The sequence below is a fragment of the Artemia sp. Qi Xiang Cuo genome, chromosome 2 (genome assembly GCF_049724085.1).
Source record: "Artemia sp. Qi Xiang Cuo chromosome 2, ASM4972408v1, whole genome shotgun sequence".
Classification (NCBI taxonomy): domain Eukaryota; kingdom Metazoa; phylum Arthropoda; class Branchiopoda; order Anostraca; family Artemiidae; genus Artemia; species Artemia sp. Qi Xiang Cuo.
Window position 1 is genome coordinate 43975695 of NC_142795.1, and position 26966 is coordinate 44002660.

The 26966-nt window shown below is 35.2% G+C and overlaps 1 protein-coding gene and 1 pseudogene across 9 annotated transcripts in view; one reads left to right on the plus strand and one right to left on the minus strand.

Annotated features, from left to right (window-relative positions):
- The window catches only part of LOC148955263 (CUGBP Elav-like family member 1), a 291118-nt gene that overhangs the window by 96899 nt on the left and 167253 nt on the right, over window positions 1-26966 (plus strand). For 8 of the 9 annotated variants that reach the window (XR_016142940.1, XR_016142941.1, XR_016142939.1 and 5 more), the window contains exon 3: window positions 14597-14775. Coding sequence is in view for 6 of the 9 variants with exons in the window: in XM_089101246.1 (XP_088957372.1) it covers window positions 14597-14775 (179 nt within the window). In the remaining 3 variants the exon portion in view is untranslated. Of the gene's footprint in view, window positions 1-10668; window positions 10804-14596; window positions 14776-26966 lie in introns of those variants that run through there. The other variant, XM_089101256.1, reaches the window with a different exon arrangement.
- Window positions 16265-16438, minus strand: LOC148955264 (small nucleolar RNA U3; annotated as a pseudogene).

Sequence of the window (26966 nt, forward strand, 5' to 3'; positions counted from 1 at the left end):
GCCTCGCAGAAAATTATGACTGAGTTGTCCCACGCTCTGGCTGCCGAAAGGCATCAGAATCTCTTGTATTGAAATTGTGAGGATCCAAACCAGTTATAAACACATCCTTAAAACAATCTAGGGCGAGGTTGTTAATAATATGAAATAATAACATCGACCGATAAAAAATAAATATACCTGTGAGAGGAGGAATATTCAGTTTTAAATACACATTTCTCACTGAATCTCTCTGTCCATAATCTCTTTAAATCCTTATGACAAAATTCTGCAAAGCTCCAAAGCCATTCAGATGCGATTGAAAAGTTGAAGACCATACTGAACAACAATATAAAATGTAATAATGGACAATTGAAAAATACTATAGTTTAAGGACAATTTTCGTGTAAATACACTTCAATTTTCTCATAATTCGAACATTACGGTCAATTTAGACGCTATACAGTCTAGTTGGTCAAAAAAATAGTTACTCATATAAAATAATATGTAATATCCAGTCGAACGCACTTTATTAATAATGAAACTTCCACATCTCAACTTATCTACCCAAAGAGAATACATTTAAAACGAGCAAGCAACAAAAAATTAGATTTACTAAACTGTATTTTCAGCTTGCTAAACACCGTAGCTTGTAGTCACCTTTTCAATCAAACTTATACCATGCTCAAATACATGGGCTAACTCTTTTTCAGTTCTCGCACATACCGTCAGATTAGTGTCATCCTCAAATAAAAATATTGCTTGTATAGGGATCAAATTTGGATATCCACTATTTACAGAATTAGCAGTATTAAATGAAACACCACTTAGGCCATTAATATAGACAGCAAATAATAGCGGATCAAAGGGAGATCCCTGTGGGACTCCAGACTTAACATCATACTCAATAACATTAACAGTAGTTACCACATACTGTTTGATTAGGACAATTAGATGGAGTTAAGCAAACCATTGTCAACTTATTAGACTTGACTAAGTAAAGAGTGATGTGGATCCCACGCCACCTCCCCCCCCCCCAGGTACTCTGTATAGAAGGGATGGTCATAGAAACTTAGGAGAGGTTCTATATTGATCGGAAATTCAAATTTCCTATGCTCTTTTCAAGAGCCAAAAATGATAGGAAGGCATTCAAGTGAATAGACTGAAAGGGCAGCTAACTCAAAGAATTCGAACGAGTCCGTTACATTACAAAAATAGTAGCCCGTGTATCGCTAAACCTTGTCAACCATTCAAGCATATATCATAAATATTGACAAAGGAACCTTCGCGACATACTTCATTCAAATATTTCCCTGACAGAAAATGTCACTTTTATTCTAAGTCTTCCGGTTCGTAATCGATACGACATCGACTCAGGCCAAGAATGGCGATTCCTCTTTTTCTCTTTAGCGAAAAACCTACAGTTTCTGAAGCATTGCTTTAATTGAACTGTCATGGGTAGATATATCTTTTATATTTCTGCGATGTAAATAACAGGCTGTAGACAATAGTGGTTGCTTGATTTCATCAGTATTATCAGACGAGGGAAAAAGAAAACTATTTTTTCACCTTAGAATAGCCTCATAATTTAAGCTTTTATTGTATTTATATAGCCATTGACGTCTTTCATAAATGATATGTAATAAAAAAAAAAAAAAAAAATCACTTGTAGTTGGGTAATCAGAAGTTTTACCTAACATGTTGCAGTTTTAGTTGTAAAGGAAAATGTGTTTTTGTTTTTTGTTTTATTTTTCTGGTATTCGCTTTCTCCCTGCATTTCTGGTCAATGCACCTCGCATGGGGGGGGGGGTATTTGATGTTTAATGTTATTTTTTTTTATCGACTATCAGTGTCGTATATTTGTTGTTCTTTTTTTGTTGCATCTTAACTTATAGGATTGATTTTTAGAAAAAAGTTGCAAGAAAGAAATTCTTTGTAGAAAAGTAAAGAACTATTTTTAACCAAAGTGAAGCATAAATAAAGTCATATGACGATTCAAACTCAAAACAAACAGAAATTATTATCAATGAATTTATGAGACCCAGGCCAACAGAAATTACAACGAAAAACCAAGTAAAACAAAGCGAACAGAAATTACCACAAACAGGAGTGGAACAGAGCCTTTTAAAGAGCAAAGCGTCATTTGTGATTTACTGAAGACGAAGCATATTTTCTCTTTTATAACATTAATAAATCGAAAATTGCCAAAACTTCCAGGAATAAATATCATCACACATTAAACTATCAGTTTGTTTTCATTAATTCTTCCTATGGTGAATTTCTTATTTTGTATGTTGTTGTTGTTGATTTTTTGACAAATAAAACTCAAACTGTTCCGAATTTTTGTCCTTTTTAATGAAGCTTAAATGCATTCAAGAGGTTTAGAGGCTTACAAGAGAAAAGGAAGGGGGCAGGAATCACTACGCATACTCGTAGACCTTGATTAGATCATAGATGTAGTTTTTCTTTTGTTGTATTGTTGTTTATGTTATGTCAGATAAAAACAAGGGGCTCGAAATAGGAATATTCAAACAGTTCGTGGTAACGAACTGTAAGCATGGAGCTACCCGGTTCAATGGTAACCGAAACTCAAAAACGGTATTTTGATACCAATAGATACATCAAAAGAATCAAATTTGAATGCTGATTTTAAATATGTAAGTTTCATCAATTTTAATTTTACCCATCAAAAGTTACGCGCCAGAGAAAATTTGGCTCATTTTCGAAAAAAGGTGGAAATACCCCCTAAAAAATGGATAATCTTAATGAAAATCACACCATCATATTCGGTATATCAGAGAACCCTACTGTAGAGGATTCAAGTTGCTATCTACAAAAATGTGGAATTTTGTATTTTTTGCCAGAAGAAAGATCACGGATGCATGTTTATTTGTTTTTGTTTTTTTTTTCCCCAGGGGTGATCGTATCGAACCAGTTGTCCTAGAATATCGTGGGAGGGCTCATTGGAATGGAAATTGAAAGTTCTAGTGCCCTTTTCAAGTGACCGAAAAAATGAAGGGCAACTAGGCCCCCTCCCAGGCTCATTTTTTTCCCAAAGTCACCCGATCAAAATTTTGAGATACCCATTTGTTCAGCATGTTCGAAAATATGATAAGTATGTCTTTTAGGATGACTTGATCCCCCAAAGTTCTCGGGGGAGGGCTGAAAGTTATTAACTTTACCCAATGCTAATATATAGTGTTGGTTATTGGGAAGTATACAGACGTTTTCAGGGGGATTTTTTCTAGTAGTGGGGGGGTCGGGGGTAATGTGGGAGGATCTTTCCATGAAGGAACTTGTCATGGGAGAAGGGACATTTCTATGAAGGGGACACCGGATTTCCCAGCATTATTTAAAAAAAGATCAGAAATTAAATATAAAAAAACAAGTTTTTCAACTGCAACAGCAGCAACATCAAAACTTAAAACGAACATAAAATATTACATATATGATTGGATTCACCCCCTAGTCAATACCTTGCTCTTTAAGCCAAAGATTTTTTAGTACTTTCATAAGAGCGTATTTATTCGAATTAACGGCCTTTGTGATTAAGCGGTCATTTTTAAAGAATTCTCCCTGCATTTTTGGTCAATGCACCTCGCATGGGGGGGGGGGAGTATTTGATCAGTATCGTATATTTGTTGTTCTTTTTTTGTTGAATCTTATCTTATAGGATTGATTTTTAGAAAAAGTTGCAAGAAAAAAATTTTTCTTAGAAAAGTAAAGAACTATTTTTAACCCAAGCCAAGCATAAATAAAGTCATATGACGATTCAAACTCAAAACAAACAGAAATTATTATCAATGAATGAGATCCAGGCTAACGGAAATTACAACGAAAAACCAAGTAAAACAGAGCGAACAAAAGTTACCACAAACAGGAGTGGAAGCCTTTTAAAGGGCAAACCGTCATTTGTGATTTAATGAAAATCAAATATATTTTCTCTTTTATAACATTGATAAATTGAAAATTGCCAAAACTTCCATGCAGGAACGAATATCATCACATATTAAACTATCAGTCTATTTTCATTAGTTCTTCCTATGGTGATTTTATTACTTTTTATGTTGCTGTTGTTGATTTTTTGGCAGATAAAACCCAAATTTTTCAATGTTCCAAATTTCCCAAATTTCCAAAAAAAACCAAATGTTCCAAATTTTTAATGAAGCGTAAATAACATTCAAGAGGTTTAGAGGCTTACGAGAGAAAGGGACAGGAATCACCACTCTTACTCGTAGACCTTGATTAGATCATAGATGTAGTTTTTCTTTTGTTGTAGCCTATTGTTGTTTATATTATGGCAGATAAAAACAAGGGGCTCGAAATAAAAACGTTTGCAGTAAAGCGCAAATGATAATCTGCCTCTAGAAGGCCGAAGGGAAAACAAGTCCTCCTCCTGTTTTCGCTAATTTCTGTTATTTTTAAGTTTTACCAGATTATTCATTGCAATCTCTGATCGTTTTGGGTTTCATTATTTCAATGATATTGTGTTCTGATCGTTCTAAGTTAGAATTATTGTATGACTTCATTTCTGCTCGTCTTTCGTTTAATATAGCTCTTCACTTTTCTTTAAAAACATCCTTTTTAGAAAAAACACTTTTTTCTACTTAATATCTGTTCGTTTTTAATTTACAGTGTTTTTTTTATTGGTTAATAAAAGGAATATTTATAAAGGTTTTTGGGCTTTTCTGCTTAAGAATTAAGGTTTTGACTTGCTTGTTTTTTGGAAAGTTTTGCAAAAAATTTAAAAGGGAGTGGGGCTGAGGCAGTGGCATCAATTCACGAAATTTTTGAGGAGGGACAAAAAGAATTTTTGGTAATCTAGCGAGCAAGTACCCTTGCCTCCTTCCAAGTGGCACTACTGTCCAGGGAAACATCCAACAGAAGTAATAGGATCTGGATGAAAAGTGTACAATCAGATTCCGGATGACCAAAAAAAAACCTTGCAAAATGTTAAACCCTAACTACAAAAATGTGAAATTTCGTGTTGTTAACGCCACGTTTGCGTTTTTATTTGTTTTGTTTTTCGTTCATTAGGGGTCATCGTACCGAACCCCTGGTTGTAAGATATTGGAAAAGGTCTCATCCAAACGCAAATTAGGGGCTTTTCCTGTCTATCTAAGAACACTAGGTGATTAAAGGCACCTAGACCTCCTCCCATACCACTTTTTGACCTCAGAGCTTGTCGCAGCCAAAAAATTGTGTGTCAAAATTCAAAGCAGTAATTTTGATTAAAAAGGCAAATATATATATAAAAAAAAACGGGAGACATGTGCATTGAGTAATGGTTGAAATTTTCATTAGGAAATGGTTGAAATACATATTAGAAAAATGTAGAAAAACTACTGCCTGAGACCAAGTTCAGTACCGATGTCATTAAATGACAGAAAAATAGTTTTTTAAAAATTGTATCTGGCTACCACATACGATGGAGAGGCTCATGGAGAGTGCAGAGTCCTAAGCCAGAAATTCTCGTTCAAGATTTCGGTTCAAACAAGATGCAACATGGCCAGGTTTATTTTTTAAAGTTAAACGTATTTATTTTTGCATAACATGACTCACTTACCCCTGGGGCTAAGCCGGTCATGTTAGCCCTGGAGGCACATTTTACGGACCTTTCTACTATTCAGATTAAATGTCAAGACTTCCATCAGGGATATAAAGGGGTACCCAGCTCACAGGGTTTTCCATGTTTACAAAATGTGTAATTTTCCATTTTTTGCCAGAAGAAAGATCACGGATGCGTGTTAATTTGTTGTTTTTTTTTTGTTGTTTTTTTCTTTTCCCCAGGGGTGATCGTATCGACTCAGTGGTCCTAAAATGTTTCGAGAGGGCTCATTGAAACGAAAATTAAAAGTTCTTGTGCCCTTTTTAAGTGACCAAAAAATTGGAGGGCAACTAGGCCCCCTTCTACGCTTATTTTTTTCTCAAAGTCACCGGATCAAAATTTTGATATAGCCGTTTTGTTCAGCATAGTCAAAAAATCTAATAACTATGTCTTTGAGGACGACTTAATCCCCCACAGTCCCCGGGGGAAGAGCTGCAAGTTATGAACTTTGCCCACTATTTACATATAGGGGAACACGGGGTGGAACGGGGTTCCAAGTTTAGAATGATTTTGATTAATTAGAAGGAGTCAATATAAAAGGCTACAAAATTTCACAAAAGTACATTGTATTGGCGTGAACAATTTTTCACGCCCTTATTGTAAAAAGTGAACATAATTATTATTTGTTTAATTAAAATATATAAAAAAGGTCAAATACCCCGTTCTGCCCCGTATCCGAGGCAGAACGAGGTGGTAGTTAAAACAGAATATCTAAATGAGCAAAACTGTTATTTGGTTTTTTATTTATTTTGATTAAAGGAATAAAACTATTTTAAACATATTCTTTCATCAAGTTAATCTGATTCTGATTAATTTAATTAATTAATTAATTAACCTGATTAGTAGAAAAACCATAATTTGTCTTTTTATTCATTTTGCTTAAGGCAACAAAACTAGTTTAAACGTATTGTTTCATTAAATTAATCTCATTCTGAATTACAAAATTCACATACAAGGATAGCCTCATCGTCCTCACAATCAATTCCTGCACAGATTGTGAGCCCATTTTTTACATATGGAGCAAGCAACCCAACCCTCAGTTGACCTTGAGTAAAACTCACAACAATATAAACATTCACAGTCGGAAAACTCGTCAGAATCACTGCCGTAAGTTTCAGGTTGTTTCTTTATCTTGTTGTTTTTTTTTCTTTGCACTTATTCAATCTTATTCAGGCACTTTCCTTTTGTTTTCAGAGTTTCCGTTTTGTTTTCTTTCTTAAAAAGTATCTTCAGTGCTCTTTCTGTCTTGGCAATCTCCTTTTCTTTTTTTGCTTTTATAGCATCCTCTAAATCTTTTTTGTGCATGGTGAATCAGTTATAACTGCAGTCTTCCCCCTCCTTCGATTCGTCCTTTTTGCACTTCCACTGGCTCTTGTAATAGGAATTAAATTTTCAGGTGAAACAATAAATGCAGTTGGAGAGTCAATCATGTCAGTTGCCATCCAAGAGCATCCAGGAGTAGCCTTGTCATCCATGTTAATTTGAACCTTTTTAGCTGGGATGCCATTAACACCAACAGTAGGGCTAGAAACGTGAACATCTTCACCCATGTCACTACAAGTGTGGGGATTTTCTTTATCAACAGATGAGCCAGACGAAGATTTTTACACTTGTTCTTTCTCTGTCGTTGGAGGTTCCTCAATCGCTTTTTGGGTTGAAGGTCCAGCTTGTTTGATGTCATTAGTGTCGGCTGGTAGGAATCTGAATCTGAGAACATGGCTGGGTTAGGTAGTCAAATTCCTGTTGCTTTAAACCCCTTAATTGCAGTATTCATAGAGGCGCTCTGGATAAACGCTGATCCGAAGAGCGATGAAATATAAAATCGCGCTACAGCTTTCCCTCGGCTGCAACAGAGCCACTTTTGAAGCTTGTCATCAAAGTGAAGGCTCAAAGGCTTCATGAAAGACACATCGAGCGGTTGTAACTTGTGAGAACAATGCGGGGGTAAACAAAGCAACAAAACGCCATTATCTCTTGCGTAGTCTATGACCTCTAGGTTCTTGGTGTGGGTGGAATGTCTGTCTAATATGAGAAGGACGGGAAAGTTCTTTGATATTTTAGAGAATACTACAAATTTTTTAAACCCTACTAAGAGCAGCTCAACGGTCATCCATCCAGTGCTATGAACCTCAGCCCAACTCCCTGGAGGTAGTCCCAGCTCAAAGTGTTCATTGTTTCGTATTGGTTATTGGGAAGTATACAGACGTTTTCAGGGGAGATTTTTTTCTGAGGGGTCAGAAGAGAGGGTTACGTGGGAGGATTTTTCTATTGAGGAATTTTTCATGGGGGAAGAGAATTTCGATGAAGGGGGCCGACCCAGCTCAATAGTAACCAAAACTCTAAAAAACGGAATTTTGATACCAGTAGATACATCAATAGAATTGAATTTTTATGCTTATTTTAAATATATAAGTTTCATCAAGTTTAGTATTACCCATCAAAAGTTATGAGCCTGAGAGAATTTATCTTATTTTGGAAAAAATGGGAAAACATCCCCTAAAATTCATAGAATCTCAATGAAAATCAAACCATCAGATTCAGCGTATCAGACAACTCTACTTTGGAGGTTTCAACCTCCTATCTGCAAAAATGTGGAATTTTGTATTTTTTGCCAGAAGAAACATCACGGATGCGTGTTTACTCCCCCGTCCCTTTTTTTCAACATCCTCCGATCAAAACTTTGAGATAGCCATTTAGCCAAAAAAAAATTAAAATTAATATGTAAATTTCATTGTAATTATTCATGTACGCGAACCAAATTCAAAATCTGTATGAATTCAAAAACGTTCAGAAATTAAATAAAAAAAACTTTTTTTTAACTGAAAGTAAGGAGCGACATTAAAACTTAAAACGAACAGAAATTATTCCGTATATGAATGGGGCTGTCCCCTCCTCAGCGCCTCGCTCTTTACGCTAAAGTTTGACTCTCGCTGGGGGGACGGGCAGCCCCTTTCATATACGGAATAGTTTTCAGGAAGCCATTTAACTAGAAAATGTAAAATGAATATGCAAATTTTGCTATAATTATTCATCCACGGTGAGCCAAATTCAAAAACTTTCAGAAATTAAATTTTTTTTTAAATAATTTTTCTTAACTGAAAGTAAGGAGCGACATTAAAACTTAAAACGAGTAGAAATTGTTCCGTATATGAATGGGGCTGTCCCCTCCTCAACACCCCCCTCTTTACGCTAAAGTTTGACTCTTTCTCACACCTCTACTTTATAAAACAGTAAAAAAACTTTAGCGTAAAGAGCGTGGCGTTGAGAAAGGGACAGCCCCTTTCATGCGGAATAATTTCTGTTCGTTTTAAGTTTTAATATCGCTCCTTACTTTCAGTTAAAAAAAAACTTGTTTTTTTTATTTAATAACTTTAACAGAACTCTTGACATGAAGGTTAAGTAGCGTTCATTAATTACGGATTTACGATACATTGAAAAACTAACTCGTTATTTTCTCTATGAATCCACATATCTAAACACTAAAAAAAAGTTATTTTTGGATTCTCCAAAAATAATAGAACAATTTCAAGAATGACCCAGAATGCTAGAAGAAGATAAAATAGATAAAAAAAAAAAAATACTAGTTACATATCTCTTTCATTTGTTTATTGCCTATCGCAAAGTTTAAGGGAAGAATTAAAAAAAATAATAATATAAATTTGCTTTTAAATCCAAAGTTGTTGTATGAATTTTACTAATTGCTGGAAAAGATGTAATGCCAAAAAAAACGCCAAGTGGTGTGTATAGAATACCTTGTTCTTGTTGTTGGTAGAACCCAACAAAATTTAGAAGACAGACCGCAAAACCATAAAACAGTAAGAGATTCCTCCCGAAAGTAGAATTAAAGAGCAGAGACTTTCAAATTAGCAGCTGTGGAACATCTAGTTGATCTTTTACACTATAGTGTGATGATTGCGAATTGATGATTGCGACAGACTGTTACCATGTTTTAGAGAAACCATGGACATTAAAAACATAATACATAAGTGAATAACTGTAAACATAGGTGAGGGAGAATACTGGTTAAATTCCATTGTTTTGCAGTTTAATTAAAAAACAAGGCAATATTCTTCTAATAATGAAGAAGATAAAAAAATTTCGCACGCTCAAACTCAAACTAGCTTAAACTTAAGAATAAAGGTCGACGTGACACAAACCTTACAAAGAACTGCTCCGGCTCGATTTGCAAGCAAAAAATTTTTTCAGTTTTTCAAAAGACTTAAGTACTCAAAATTCTTTCAATGGACTTTTTAGCTGCACCTAATTTTAATAATTTTGACCTAGGTTTTACGCAAGATTTTTAAATAAAAAGGTTGTTTGACTGCTATAATCTCATATCAGAGGACAATTATTTAGACATACACATAGTATGCAGGAGTATCCCTGTCCGCTGTTTTGTTGTATAAATTATCATGTTGGACTTGTTTTAAATTACAACTACATTTTATGAAATTTGAGTTTCTTATGGTTTTGTCTTTGTTCTGTGTAGCTTTTGTGCTTTTATCCCTCTTTTCATGAAGGTGTTAGTTTGTTTATGATAATTATTCTTTTGTTCTTTCTTTTTTCCCGTTGACAAAGGCTTTTGGATGTGAAATTGAAATATTTTGACTCATTATTTTTTGTACAAAAAAGTTTTTCTATGTTTTCTCACGAAGCTCAGTTTCTCGTTAAAAGTTTTAGTCATTTTTTCATCCTATCATTTCATGTAATTATGCTTTTTTATCTTGCTTTTTTCTGTGATTGGAGAGGCTGGGATTTATTAGCAATCTAGTTACTTTTACTTTTATATTTTACTTGTAATAAAGTTGAACTGGCTGCATTGACATTATTTTGTTTTTGGCAAATAATGTCAGAATTTGATGTTTACTGACTTAATTTACCAGAAATGTGCAACAGTTTTTTATTTGTCCCCATAATTTGAAAGGGGGGCTTGTACGTTGGTAAAACGCAAAGACTGACTGGTACAGCATGCCCTATAATGATGCGTCTGTCAAACAAAGATTACTTTGAATAAGTCAAGCGATAGCATATAAAATGAACAATTTAGTAAACAGAAGAGATAAGATAAGGCCACAGAACGGATCTTCACCCACATCCGTGTGACTAAAAACCGAAAAATTTTCAGAGAAGACAGTTTTGATTTTACTAAAGTTTGAAGGTTTTCGTTGTATTGTATTTAAACTGGATATTAGAACAGATCGTCACTACTTAGATAAAAGGTTTGTTTGTTATTTTTCCTACACGACCCTATTGGACAAGTGAGAGAAATTGTTTCTACGACAAGGAAGTGGCGACAAAGTATTTACCCCCATCGTTGGAGCACACCTCTTTCTTGAGATTTTTGGCAAAAACTACCAAAGGGGTTCTTTGCTTCCAAATTTCAAAACATAATTAACCCTTGCAACCCAGAAAGGTTTCCGGCAATTCTTTGCGTTTGTTTGCACCTGGAATAAATAGTTTCAATAAGTGTGCTATCTTTCTCGTCTATCTTTCGCTATCTATCTTTCTCGTTTCCTTAGGCCATATTAAAGGACTATTCAGTATTAAAGCCATTAGGGATACATTAAATTAAGCCATTGGGGTTACATTCCTAAGCAAATCTCCCAGATTATGTTAATGAGATACGTCCAAAAGGCATGTTTCACATTTTTTATATTTTCGTGTTATATTTGCTATGAATCCTTTTTTTACGGTAAACCTTACAGACCAATGCCCCCCCTCTTGATAAGTATATATAACCTACAGCTCATCTTATATATTTCTATTATTCGAGTATTTTATAATAGCGCTACTCTTTTTTAGCCGCTTTAGCAGCGTTCCAGTTGTAAAATGTTAACCCACACCCTTCGCTATTGCAAAATAGGATGGGATTACGCAGAGCGAACTGTCTATTTATCCATCCTGGGGGGGGGGGCAAAGTGAGGCAATGTGACTTGACTTCATTAATGAGATAAGCAAGTATTTATCATTGTTTTACGGGGTCAACTCTTGGAGCGCTACGTGTTCACCGCGATTCCGCCGCTCATGGAAAGGCTCCGCCATGCCTGGCATAATTACCGTAATGCTTGGCACAGTTCTACCATACTTGGTACACTTTATCCACGCTTTGCACGCGCCACCTCGTGTCTGTGATTTTTGAACGTTTGTGACACGTCGGTTTTAGAGTATTTTTGAGAAGGTTTTAGTGTTTACTTCAAATGCCGACCTATTCTTAGGATTTATCATTTTTCCTCTTTTAAAATCACATTGAGATATTTAGAGGAATTTCGTATATCTTTTTATGTTAACAACTAAACCGTCTTATTTTTTTCCTGGAAAGCTGTTATTTCTGTACTCAAGTTATGTGCACTCAGGGAAGGCACTATTTTCCTTTGTGCTGTAAAAATTTATGCTTACGTTCCCTCAATGGCAGACTGGGGCAAAAAGAAAACGCTAAGAAGGAATAAACAAGAAATTTGTTATCATAAACAATCGTAACTACTTCCGGTAACCAGGTATGCCATTTCGGGGTTGGGACAGGGAAGACAATTCTCTAATTCCCTTCCCCTTAGATTTTCAAAATTACCTTTTCTACAGCGAAAATAACTCTTGTTGATAGAAGAGCATCGCCAAGTATGGAAAACCATGTTTAGACCAAGATGGACCCAGGATTGCAAGAAGCCTCCATTCAACGGGAGGTCCAAGGGACTTCTTGCTCTCCGATTTTAAGCTTGCTTAAGCGCTTCATGTAAACTTGAGACGATGTGCTGGTCCCCGTCCTGTGCTGGTTCTGGGATCATTGCTTTTCCCGAGGCCATAATAATTTCAATAGTTTAAAGAATATGAGAATTGCAACTTGGAATCTTACAATGTTAAAAACAACTATCGTATCAGCATTTTGATTGACGAATTCAGGCGCTTCGAACTGGACTTGCTAGGAGTTTCAGAAGCTCATATCCCAGGGGTAGGAAGCACGAAATTAGGTTATATAGAATTTATTTAGTCAGGTAGGAAGGATGGGGTACATAGGCAGAGAGTAGGGTTCATGATGAATAGGAAAGCTGCTAAGTTTTGTTTAGGTTGGGAAGGTATTAATAGTAGAATGCTAGTCGCTTATTTTACGACTAAAAAGTGCAGGGTATCAGTCTTAGTAGTATGCCCCCTGTGAACCGACTGATGGATATAGTAGTGACTTATATGAATCTTACTTATAGCTACAGGAACAAATGGACTGGTTCCCAGGTAGAAATACGATATTTATATTAGGATATTTTAGCGCCCAGGCCATTAGAAATTGGGATAGATGCTATCCTAGCCTATGTAAATTTGGTGCAGGAAAAGAAAACAGTAATGGCTACAAACTGCTGCAATTTTGTAGGTATGACAATCTAGTTATAACCAATATAGTATTTGGTCATAAAATGGCACACAAGTTAACATGGTATTCACATGATGGTAAAACAGCTAAACTTATTGATTATGTTATTGCAAACTGAAGACTGGCAGGATCAATGGAAAATACTAGGGTATATAGGAATGCTGTAATTGATGACCATCTAGTATGTCTAGGGTTAGTTTAAAGCTGGAATTTAGGAAGGGTATCTACCTTCCAGGAAGCTATGATGTTTGTAGACTCCAGGATTGGAACTTGAAAGAAACTTTTCAGGGAAATTTCAATACGAAACTGAAGAGTTCAGAATTTGACAATGTAGAAGATGGATGGAATAATCTTAGGAAAATAATTACTGAACGTCGCTGATGGTGTCTTATCGAGAGGGAATAGTCAATCGGAACTTGTCCCAGTTAATGATAGGAATAGAGCCACAATTAGTAATAAGGAAAGAGTCAAAGAGAGATTGGCAGAATATTTTGAGAATGTGGTAAACCGTGATAGAGTTACAGAAAAATATTTAGAGAAGAACGAATAAGTTTGTGACACTTTGGATGGGAATTAAGATTTATTTGTGAGGAAGAATTAGTGAGTGCTAAAAAAAAAAAAAAATAGTCAGGTCCCTGGTGCTGATAGTTTGGTGACTGAGTTTCTTAAATATGGTGGTCATGAGCAGTAGCAGTTTTATGCCTCACAATCTGGAGGGGGGTAAGGTATACCATAGGAGTGTCAAAATATAAGATAAAACGGATTTAATGTCAGATGTAAAAATATGGGGGGCAGCTCTATAAGAAAGGGGATATGACTGTGTATGGTAATTATAGAGTCATTAGTCTCGTTTCTGTTGTATTTAACTAGATAAATAATTTGGAATAATAGGAAGATAAGTCTGCGAACCAAAATTAGAATATTGGAAGCGTTGGTGATTCAAGTATGGTTCTGAAGCGTGGGGGCTCCGAAAATACAGCAGGATTTGCTAGACGTTTTCCATGCTAGATGTTTTCCAGAGAAATTGCCTTCCGATTGATTTGGATACCCGACTGACTTACCGTACCTCAAACAGATGTGCGAAAAATAGGGTTTGATCCCGCTTTCTTGGACTATAATCAGAGAAAAGTTGAGAGGGTTAGGGAACGTTCTGTGGATGAAGGATGACAGATTGCCAAAGATTGTCCTTGTCGGCGTAGAGCCAAACGAAAAGCAGGTCGTCTCCGAATAGGTTGGGAGGATGTCGTAAGGAACGATTTAAGGTAAATAGGAACTTCCTGGGAGGTTGCAAAGAGGGAGGACTTGAATAGATTGGGATGGAAGAGGAGCCTGCGTAGCTATGTTGACCTCATGCGGTTTGGTGCTGCAGTGAGTTAATAATTGTAGTAATAGTAGTAGTATTAGATACATCTTACTTGAAACCAAATTTTGCCGTTTTTTTAAGGGTGAGTTGTAGGTCTATGCATTTCCGTGATGTTTGCAGCCCTCAAATAGGTCGTATTTTGGAAATTTGAGCAATACTTCAGCCGAATCCTTCAGTTTGTCTGTGTAGACTTTTTACGGCTAGACTTGCAATTTAGCTGATTTCTTACGACTGATCTGTAGGCCTATACGTCTGCGAGTTCTTTGTGTGCCTCATAAAAATTATATTTTAGAAAAATGAACATTAATTCAAGTGGCCAAAATCAGCAGCCTGACCCGGATGCGATCAAAATGTTTGTCGGTCAAGTTCCTAGGACTATGGATGAAAATGACATAAGGAAAATGTTTGAAGAATTTGGAGAGGTTTATCAGATTAATGTTCTTAGAGACAAAATTTCTGGGCAGAGCAAAGGTAAGGCAATGTCATTTTTTCCTCCAATCACTGAGAATTAATTCCTTAGGGTATTCCTGGTAAGCACAAGCATCGAAAGAAAAAAGCACTTGAATCTTATACAGAATGCTTTTGGTCTCCCTTCAAGCTGAAAAGTGGGCTGTGGGGTAGCTGTGTTACAGGTGTGGTAGGGGTTGTGGGCCCATTTTCATCCCCCAACCATGCATATTAAAAGCCTTATATTAAAATGATTCCAGTTCAGACAAGTTGTAACATGTCTGTATTCCTTTCTGTTGTAAAATTGGAAGGTGAAGGGATTGATGCTTCAAAGAGGCCATTGACATATATTCATTTAATCTAAAAATACACGTTTTGTGCTTACTATCTTCCGCAATTTTCTTTTCAATAGCTTTTGATCTGGAAACTTTATTTGCACCCATACCCTTGCTTAATCATTGATCATAATTAATGTATTCAGTGTCATAGCCATCAGTATGTTTAGTCTTGGATATGAATTGAGGTTTTGTCAATAGATCGTTGACATTAAAAGGTTTCAAAAACGTCACAGTAAAGTAGCATTTTCGGAAGTTTATGATGTCAGAGGTTTCGCGTATGGGGGAGGGGAGACGCCCCTCCAGAATACTTTGTCACTGTGTAAAACAAATTGAGTCGGTAAAACCACGGCACTTCTCGCCGTGATTTTACTGGCACATTATTTAAACTGAATTAAAGCGAAAAACCTCTTCTTCGAAGTAAACATTAACTCTACTGCTTTGCATGAATCCTGGTTAATTCTGGACCAAAATAAGAAAAGGCAGAATGTGCGGTGGTAAAAGGTGGACTGTGTCACTGGAAGAAGATAATGAGCCAGTTGGTTGGGAGCTATGGCAAATTGGACAAACACTTTGAAAGTATATTCCTTATTCTGAATCTGACATATTGGATAAATGGAAATCATTCTTTGTTAAAGAGCTCCGATGTCCTTAGAATCACAGTCGTGAATGGCCTGGATGATGTATTCTACAACAATTCCACTTATCTAGAGCCAGCATACTGAAGACTATTAGACGAAACAGATGGTTGCTATGAAAGCCATTACAGCATGATGATAGTCACAGGAGTTATAGATTAACACTAAGTTTGGTCCTTTAGGAATTTAATGCAGAAGCAACACTAAAATGATCTTTTTTTATTTTTTTCAGGGGGGCAGCTCCCTCATACACTGTAAACAAAATTGTTTGAGATTCGACAAAAATTGTTTATAATGTTTTCAACAGCAAAATTGGAATTTAAACAGCTTAATTTGAACATTAGAGACCATTTTGGAATTCCATTATCATTATTCCCATTTCCAAATTGAATTTTCAAACACAACATGTTGGATTTTAAGATGTTTATTTGGTTTCCATCTTGTTTGTTGGATTCCTCTTCCTTTAATTGTAAATCCATCACTATCATTGTTCAATTTATTAGTTCTATAATCTTGTTGAACAATAAACTAGTTGAATGTTCTGATAACTCCCAGGAATTGTCCTCAATGACCGGTTTCAGAAGTAAGCCCAAACAGGTCCTTCTCTTGCTCAGAGACAAACTTTTGCACTGATCATGAGGTTTAGTGAATCGTCGGTTTCCAGCGAAACCCAAGTAATGATACTACAGAAATAATCCTGTAAAGTATGATATTAACATGTAATAGGTCCAGTCTTGTGTTTATATACTAAAGGTCAAAATATTTTGTTTACCTTTATGAATATACTGTAACTATTCCATGGGCCATAAGTGATTAAAAAATTCATATGATATTTTTCTATTGCTCTAAAATGATAATTATAACCTGTTCATAATGCGTGTTCATAAGAACATTTGTACATAAGCTCACTTTAAATGGCACGATAGTCAAATTCAATGTGATATTCAAGAAATTTCAGACTACTTTTGAAGTCCAAACCATTTTGATTAATATAACCTATTTGTTTAGAGAATAAAATATTTCTACTGAAAAATGCATACATCTGAATAGATTCAATAATTTGTTGGAATTCAATAAGCAAGTCACAGTTTCAACGGAAAAATTGGATTTTTTTTTTCTTGTTTGAATTCAATAAGCAAGTCACAATTCTAACAGAAAAATAGGATTTTTTGACTAGTTTGAATTCGAGCAAAATATTTTGTTGGAAATCAATTTTTTTTACAGTGTATACGGAATAATTTCTGGTCGTTTTAATTTTTAATGTCGCTACTTACTTTCAGTTGAAAAAAAATATTTAATTTACGATCGTTTTTCAAATAACGCCGAGAAATCTATGCTACACAGAAGTGTCTACACGATTTTTGAAGGTGGGCAACCTCGGCCGATAAGAACGAGTAACTTCCAAAGAAGAGTTTTAAGGTTTTTAAAACCTAACAAAAAGGTTTGCATGTCTAGCTTATTTCACTAAACATCTACCCCTCCCCCCTGATAAACACTAAAAAACTTTAGACATACAGGTGAGGAATAACAATTAACAGGAAAAACCTTGAATGTAACCTGACAACTAGAAAAATATCACAGAAAAAAAATGCAAATAGGTTTTTAGTGGTATGATTTCTCTATATACATTCACAAATAGTTTTATTCTGTCTATTAAACAGAAAAAAGGGAAATAATATGAATAAATGAATATCAAACAGTTCGTGGTAACGAACTGTAAGTAAGGAGCGACCCGGCTCAATAGTAACAGAAACTCAAAAAAACGGAATTTTGATACCATTAGATACATCAGAAGAATCAAATTTTTATGCTAATTTCAAATATATAAGTCTCATCCAGGTTAGTCTTGCCAATCAAAAGTGACGCGCCTGAGAAAATTTGCCTTATTTTTGAAGAAAGAGGGTAACACCTCCTAAGATTTACAGCATTTTAATGAAAATAATATTATCAGATTCAGCATATCAAAGAATCCTACTGTAGAAGTTTCAATCTTCTATCAGCAAAAATGTGGAATTTTGTATTTTTTGCGAGATGAAAGATAACGGATGCATGTTTTTTTTTTTTTTTTTTTTTTTTTTTTTTTTTTTTTTTTTTCCAGGGGTGATCGTATCGATCCAGAAGTCCTAGAATATCGTGAGAGGGCTCATTCGAACGGAAATTAAAAGTTCTAGTGCCCTTTTTGAGTGACCAAAAAAATGGGAGGGCAACATGGCCCCCTCCCATGCTCATTTTTTTCCTGAAGTCACTCAATCAAAATTTCGAGATTGCCATTTTGTTCAGCATAGTCGAAAATCTAATCAATGTGTCTTTGAGGATGACTTAATCCCCCACAGTTCCCGGGGGAAGGGCTGCAAGTTACTTTGCCCATTGTTTACATATAGTATTGGTTATTGGGAAGTATACAGGTGTTTTCAGGAGGAATTTTTTTCATGTGGGGGGTCGGGGTCGGGGTAAGGGTTACGGGGGAGGATCTTTACATGGAGGATATTTCCTTGGGGGAAGGGACATTTGCATGAAGCGGGCGCCAGATTTCCCAGCATTATTTAAAAAATGATCAGAAATTAAATAAAAAAATTTCTATATTCGTACTGAAATATTTTCAGTTGAAAGTTTTTTTCAACTGAAAATAAGGAGCAACATTAAAACTTAAAACGAACAGAAATTATTACGTATATGAGAGGCTTCGCCCCCTAGTCAATAGCTCGCTCTTTACACTAAAGTTTTTTAGTACTTTGAAACGAACTATCTATTCTAATTAACCGGCCTTTGTGATTCAAGGGTTTGTGATTCGAACAAAATACGAACTTTAGCGTAAAGAGCGAGGTATTGACGAGGGTGCGAACTCCCTAATATACGTAATAAAAACATACGAATATAGAAATTCGTCCCGTAAGTTAATTCGTAAGTCACGTCAGAACAAAATTTCGAAAAAGCCAATTAGCCAAAAAAGGAAAATTAATATGCAAATTTCGTTTTAAATATTCATGTACGGTGAGCCAAAATCAAAGCTGCATTAATGCAAAAACGTTCAGAAAATAACTAAAAAAACATTTTTTTTTAAACTGAAAGTAGGGAGCGACATTAAAACTTAAAACGAACAGAAATTATTCTGTATATGAAAGAGGCTGTCCCCTCCTCAACGCCTCGCTCTTTACGCTAAAGTTAGACTCTTTCTTACAGTTCTATTTTTTAAAACAATAAAAAACTTTAGTGTAAAGAGCGAGGTGTTGAGGAGGGAACAGCCCCCTTCATTTACGGAAAAATTTCTGTTCGTTTTAAGTTTTAATGTTGCTCCTTACTTTCATTTTAAAAAACTTGTTTTTTTTAGTTAATAACAATAAGTAATCCTTCTTTGAAGATGCAACTTTGAGTGGTTCCACAACCATGTGCCTACACTTTTCCAACCCCAGGGGTCGGGATCTGGGGCGTAATTTGTTCCAAAAATAGTGTATTGGACATTTCACAATTAACCAAAAATTAACAAATATAGTAAGTTAGCTGAAAAATAATCAAACAGTTCGTGGTAACGAACTGTAAGTAAGGAGCGACCCGGCTCAGTGGTAACGAAACTCTAAAAAACGGAATTTTGATACCAATAGATACATCAAAAGAATAAGATTTTAATTCTGATTTCAAATATATAAGTTTTATCAAGTTTAATCTTACCTATCAAAAGTTACGCGCCTGAGACAATTTGGCTGATTTTCGAAAATGGGGGAAAGACCCCCTAAAAGTTATAGAACCTTAATGAAAATCAGACCATCATATTCAGCGTATCAGAGAACCCTACTGTAGAGGTTTCAAGCTCCTATCTACAAAAATGTGGAATTTTTCATTTTTTGCCAGAAGAAAGATCACTGATCCGTGTTTATTTGTTGTTTTTTTTGTTTTTCCCCAGGGGTGATCGTATCGACCCAGTAGTCCTAGAATATCGTGGGAGGGCTCATTGGAACGGAAATTAAAAGTTCTAGTGCTCTTTTTAAGTGACCAAAAAATATGGAGGGCAACTAGGCCCCCTCCCACGCTCATTCTTTTCCCAAAGCCACCCAATCAAAATTTTGAGATAGCAATTTTGTTCAGCATGGTCGAAAATATTATAACTATGTCTTTTAGGATGACTTAATCCCTCGAAGCCCCCAGGGGGAGGGCTGAAAGCTATGAACTTTACTCAATGTTAATATATTGCATTGGTTATTGGGAAGAAGGCTATACCGAAGTTTTCAGGGGGATTTTTTTCTGGTAGGGGGGGGGTCGGGGGTTATATGGGAGGATCTTTTTATGAAGGAAGTTTTCAGGAAGGGACATTGCTATGAAGGGGCGCCGGATTTCCCATCATTATTTTAAAAAAAAATCAGAAATTAAATATAAAAAAAATAAGTTTTTCAACTGAAAGTAAGGGGCAACATCAAAACTTAAAACGAACAAAAAATATTAGCTATATGATTGGGTTCACCTTCTAGTCAATGCCTCGCTCTTTAAGCCAAAGATTTTTTAGTACTTTCATAAGAGCTATTTATTCTAATTAGCGGCCTTTGTGATTACGGGGTCATTTTTAAAGAATTGGAACAAAATTCGAACTTTAGCTTAAAGAGCAAGGTATTGACTAATATACGTATTAAAAATATATAAATATAGAAGTTCGTTACGTAAGTTAATTCGTAAGTTACGTATATTTATTACTAATAAAAACGTTCGTAAATAAAATTCAACAAGTTTCGAGAAAGTCATTTAACCAAATAAAAGTAAAATTAATATGCAAATTTCGTTTTAATTATTCATGCACGGTGAGCCCAAAATCAAAACCTGCATTAATTAAAAAACGTTCACAAATGAAATAAAAAAAAACAAGTTTTTTTTAACTGAAAGTAAGTAACGACGTTAAAATTTAAAACGAACAGAAATTATTCCGTATATGAAAGGGACTGTCCCCTCCTCAACGCCTCGCTCTTTACGCTAAAGTTTGACTTTCTCACAACTCAATTTTTTTTAAACAATAAAATTTTGTTTTAATTGCAAATTTTTTAAACTAACTTTAACAAAATTCACACCATCAGATTCAGCTTATCAACGAACATTATTAAAGAAGCTTCAAACTCCTATCTGCAAAAATGTGGAATTTTGTATTTTTAATTAACTTTAACAAAAATTACACCATCACATTCAGCTTATCGGACAACCCTATTAAAGAAGTTTCACGCTCCTATCTGCAAAAAGGTGGAAATTTGCATTTTTTGCTCGAAGAAAGATCATGATTCGTGCCCTCCGAAAAATAGAGGACGACTAGGCCCCCTCCAACGCTAATTTTTTTCTCAAAGTCACCCAATTAAAATTTTGAGATAGCCATTTTGTTCAGCATAGTCGAAAATCTAATAAATATTTTTTTTAGGATGACTTAATCCCCCAGAGTTCCCAGGGGAAGGGCTGCAAGATATGAACTTTGCCCATTGCTTACATATTGTATTGGTTATTGGGAAATATACAGAAAATTTCAGGAAGGATTTTATTCTGGTAGGGGGGGGGGGCTGGAGGAGGGGGTTACTCGGGAGAATCTTTCCGTGGAGGATGTTTCTTTGGGGTAAGGGACATTTCTATGAAGGTTGCGCCGGATTTCCAAGCATTATTAAAAAAACAATCAGAAATTAAATTTTAAAAAAACAAGTTTTTTCAACTGAAAGTAAGAAGCAACATTAGAACTTAAAACGAACAGAAATTATTACGTATATGAGGGGGTTCTCCCCCAAGTCAACACCTCGCTCTTTACGCTACAGGTTTTTTCTTTAGTGCTTTCAATAGAGCTATCTATTCTAATTAAACGGCCTTTGGGATTCAGAGGTTTGTGAATTAAAATTTTTTTTAAGTTTTAACGTAAAGAGCGTGGTATTGACTAAGGGGAGAACCCCCTCATATACGTAATAACATACATGTAAAAAAAAAAAAAACAAGCGATACGGCTCAATAGTAATCGAAACTTTTAAAAACGGAATTTTGATGTCAATAAATATGTCAAAAGAATAAACTTATAATGCTGATTCTAAATATGTAAATTTTATTAAGTTTAGTATTACTCATCAAAGGCTACGAGCCTGAGAAAATGTACCCGATTTTTTAAAGAGGGAGGAAACATCCCCTACAAGTGAAAGAATTTTAATGAAAATCCCACCGTCAGATTCAGCGTATCATAAAACCCTATAACATAGATTTCAAGCTAATATCTGCAAAAATCTGCAACTATATCTGCAACGTATTTTTTGCCAGAAAAAAAAATATACGAATATAGAAGTTCGTTACGTAAGTTAATTTGTAAATTACGTCAGAACCAAATTTAGCCACAGCCATTTAGCAAAAGAAGAGTAAAATTTTTATGTAAATTTTGTTTACTTATTCAAAGACGGTGAGCCAAAATAAAAGCTGCATTAACTAAAAAACGATCAGAAATTAAATAAAAAAAACAAGTTTTTTAAACTGAAAGTAAGGAGCGACATTAAAACTTAAAACGAACAGAAATTATTCCGTATATGAAAGGGCTGTCCCCTCCTCAACGCCTCGCTCTTTACGCTAAAGTTTGACTCTGTCTCACAACTTTATTTTTTAAAACAATAAAAAACTTTAGCGTAAAGAGCGAGGCGTTGAGGAGGGGACAGCCCCTTTCATATACGGAATAATTTCTGTTCGTTTTAAGTTTTAATGTCGCTCCTTACTTTCAGTTTAAAAAACTTGTTTTTTTTATTCATATATAAGGCACAAAACCATGATTGAAAAAAAATGCCTAATTAAGTAACTTAACCCTTGCCATTCTTATCCAAATTCTATCGCGCTAGTAGTGAACTACGGCGGCTGATGATTGAATTCAATCTATCTGGTCTTGTACGACCATAATTGTATAACTTACAGCCCTTTCCCTAAAGACCATGGAGAGTTATGTCATCACCAAAAGCATAGTTATTGGACCTTATTCAGCAAATACATTTGTAATTCGCTAAAAAACCACTGAGCTAATAGAATTTTCTATCAAAAAGAGTAAAAGCATTAAACTATATTTGGCAAAGCTGAACTTTTGCGAACTGGAGGAGGAGAGGGGGTACGTCAAGGAATGGGCATTTGCAATTTCGAGATCCAGTTATTTGTTCTTCTATGCATTTCTTCCTCTTAAGAATATTCGATATTTTAAAAATCATTTTGCGAGCCTCAACGTCGGCTGACCGTGTTAAAGAGTTCATTGTGAATTCTCCCAAAAGACTAATGAGACTTACTAAGGGGGCTGGGAGGGGATTATATGAGAGGGGTTCTTGTAAATCTCCAGTTAAAGGTTTCGGACCATAATTATTACAATGGTACCTTTTTATACTGCCAAGTTTTTCCACTTAAGAAGTGGCACCAAAAGTGCCACTTTTAGTGCTATATAGTACTTACGGATGGTAGAACTGATAACAGCACGTAGACATAAGCAATAGCTTTCAAATGAGCCCTTTAACATCTCTCTTAGAAGTTCTGGTAGCCCACTAATCCCCGCTTTTCCACTTGAGACATGACACCAGTTGAGTCATTTTTGGTGCCATTTGGCACTTGCAGATGGCGGAATTTATAGGGAAAATGTAGATATGAGAAATAGCTCTTATTTGAGAAATTAAACATCTGTCTACGACGTTTTGGTAGCCCACTAGCCCCACCCCTTGAGAAATGGTACAGAAAGTGCCATTTTTGTGCCATTTGGCACTTTCAGATGGTGGAATTTATAAAAAGCACGTATATATGAGCAATAGCCATCAAATGAGTCATTAAACGTCACTCTAAAAAGTTCTAGAAGCTCACTAGCCCCAGCTTTTCCACTTGAGACACGGCACCAAGTTCCGATTTTAGCGGCATTTTGAACTTGCTGATGGTGGAATTTATATGAAGGACGAAGATATGAGCAATATCTTTTATATGAGCTATTAAAAATTTTTCGAAGATGTTCTGGCAGCCTGCTAGCCCTACCCTTTGAGAAATGGCACAAAAAATGCCATATGGCACTTTCAGATGACAAACTTAATAAAATGCTCGTAGATATGAGAAATAGCTTTTCAATGAGCCATTAGGCATCTCTCTATGATGTTCTGGTAACCCGCTAGCCCTGCTGAAAAAAAACGAAAAAAAAGGACACAGCAGCGCTATCAATGAAAAAAACTGATTTTCCTTGTTGTTCAAGGTGGGGGACTGTAATTTCCCTTTACATGGTTTTTGACCATGCTGATTCTAGTGGTACACTTTTCATTTTGATCTGACGCCATTTTCGAGGGGTTTTAGGCTTTTTTCTGAAATTAGCATAAATTTCTGTTCGCAACTTTTACTTTGAAAACGAACCGTCATAATAGTTACCATGCCTGAGTTGGAGTCAGATGGCAATTTTTTTCACTAGGCAGTTTTTTCAAAGCGAATTTTTTAACTTTTAGTTACTATGGGCTGTGGTTCACTTTTTACTAGGTTGCAGCTGCTGCTGCAACCATGAAAGCTCCTTCCCCAGTATGTTACAACGATTGCGAGCGAGATTTTGATTAGAAGATTGCCAAATGTAAAATTAAACATTGGTAACAGCAAGGAGTTTGATAATGGCTTTGTCCTACATTATTTCCAAAAGAGTTGGAAACTGCATTGGCAATAACTTGTTGACTTTAAAATAGAAACGAAAATAGCACATTTTATTGCTAAGTTAGAAATAGGCTACGGCAAATTTCAACATCAGTCTTCAACTGTGTTCTGATCTGTTTAAACTAGTCGTGTGTCAGTAAACAAAGAGCTTTTTATAAGAGCCAACATTATTTTAGCAGATTCCCTTCTCCTTGTTGTATCAACAAACAATCCTATCCAAATTGCATTTCGAACAGAGCTGTATCAAACACCCTGGAGTTCGTGACCTTATGTTTTTCTATGTCAACTGACGAATTCTGTTTACTGTTTTATTTTATTGTTACATTATAGTCTATTGATTTATATAAAATATGTACCTTTTATCTGGCTGGACTTTCAAGAAAAATAGTATTTCTTTTTTTTTAGTTTTTCAGCTGCGACCATTTTCAAGGATCAAGCAACTGTAAAAAATAGTGTCAAACAGTGATTTCAAACACGTTTCATATTATGAGTCACAGTAAATACACAACTGCAACTTGATAGCTCCATTACGAAATAAAATATAATTTTTATCGAAGGTCAAATAAACATTACATTGAGGTTATTGCTATTAGCAGGGCGCTGACTATTTAGCAGGGCGCTGCAGCCTTTAGCTGGCCATATGCTAAAGGCTGTATGATTTTCCTGCTTATCCAAGAGCTGTGCACAGAAAAGCTGGCTTGTTCCAAGGCAACTCCGGGAAAAATATGACTTCTAACCGAGGAACTCGTACAGTTCTGAAATATGTCATCATGTCGATAAGAAATTAACTTATAGAGACAATCCAAAGCCCTGAAATATCAACACGAAACATCCTGAGGTATCAAACTGAATGTCAAATTGCTCCAAGAAAATATATTGCCGTTGGTCAAAGAAGATAAACTAATAGCTTGTTTTACCTTTATTATTGCAAAGATATCAACTTAGCAAAATGATCAGTAAGGCACAAATGCCATTCTAGCCTGAGAGGGGGATTAAGAGGGTTGTAGGCCACCTTTCATTTGCGGTAATTTCTGTTTGTTTCAAGTTTCACTTGAATATTCATTTTAATTCATTTTTGTTTTGGGGTCTTAATTATTCATCGTGGTTGAACCTATTCAGTTTATTTTGTATTTAGTATATTACTTTATTTAAATATTTTAGTATATTACTCTTTACTTTTCTTTAAAAAAAATTTATTTTAGACACTAAAATTGGTCTTTATTTTTATTATTCATTTTAATCATTTTATTATTGGGTCTTAATGATTCATCATGGATGATTCTTTTCAGTTTGTATTTGACTTAGTATCTTGCTTTATTTCTACTCGTTTTAGGTTGTACCATTGCTCTTTATTTTTCTTTGAATAATTCTTATTTTAGAAACTAAAACTAGTCTCTAAGCAATCGATTTCTGCCAATGTTTTACCTGACATACCATGTATTGATTGCAGGAATATTTATATAGATTTCTTTTTAAATATCCGGTTTAAGAACTGAAATGTTAGATTGTAATTTAAATTTTATGCAAATCCGAACATTCAGTCAAAAGTTTCGGATCAGCAGTAGTTGTGCGTAATAATTTTTAACAATAGTTTTACTAAGAGCTTTAGAATGGATGATGAAGTAGTTTTCAATTACACAGATTAAAAATTAGCCTGATTTTCGGTGATATGCATCCACTTTAATATATTTGTATTTCATTCCGATATTTTATTAGAAAGATCTATTCGTGTTCTGTTTTTGGCCGCTAAGATATAAACATGCGATTTTGAAATGAGCATGCAGATTTAACCTGCACCAAGAGGACAAGATAAATCGTTTGTATACCCAACCAGGACTTAGTTTGTTTATGCGCCAAATATGGTCTATCAAGTTCTTTGGCTGAATCAACACTTAGTTGTTATTTGCACGGCCTAGTCCCCATTTCTCCAGGTTGGAAATGGCTCGTTTTGTACCCAGTCAGGATTAACCACGTTTTTTGTATTGGTTCAGTCTACAGATTGGAGTTTTTTGCCCTTTTTTCCCGGATCAGAACAAGAGTTGTTTCTGCAAGGCTTTAGAGTTTAGCTCATTTTTTCATCGATAGAATTTATAGCCTGAACTTGACTCATTTTGAACTGCGGCACTGACATTCTAAAACTTGGACTTACCTTATGTTTGCTGGAATCTCCCACTTGAAACTTGAAAATCGTGTAGTATTGTCACAGACAAGTCGAAATTTAGTAAAAACAATATTGGGATAAGGGGAGCGGTAGCCTCCCTCCCTCTCATACTTAGAATAAGCCTGAATATTATATTAGAAAAAAAAGTTTTTACAAATAAAAGAGAGGTTAAAAATTAAGCGAGCTGAAATTATCATACATATGAGAGAAACAGCCGCCCCTAAACCGTCCGCTCTTTACGATTCAGTTTTCACATACCGTAGAAATTAATTATTCTATCAATAAAACAAATGTTAAAGCTTACCGTAAAGAGTAGAATATTCAAGTATCAGCTCCGCCTCTCAAGTATAGCAAGTTTTTTGTTCGATTTAATTAACAACGCTCTATAGTTTCATGAAAAAAACTTATCTGTTAAAATTTAGCTTAATACAATGATTGACGCTGCTTCTTGCCGCA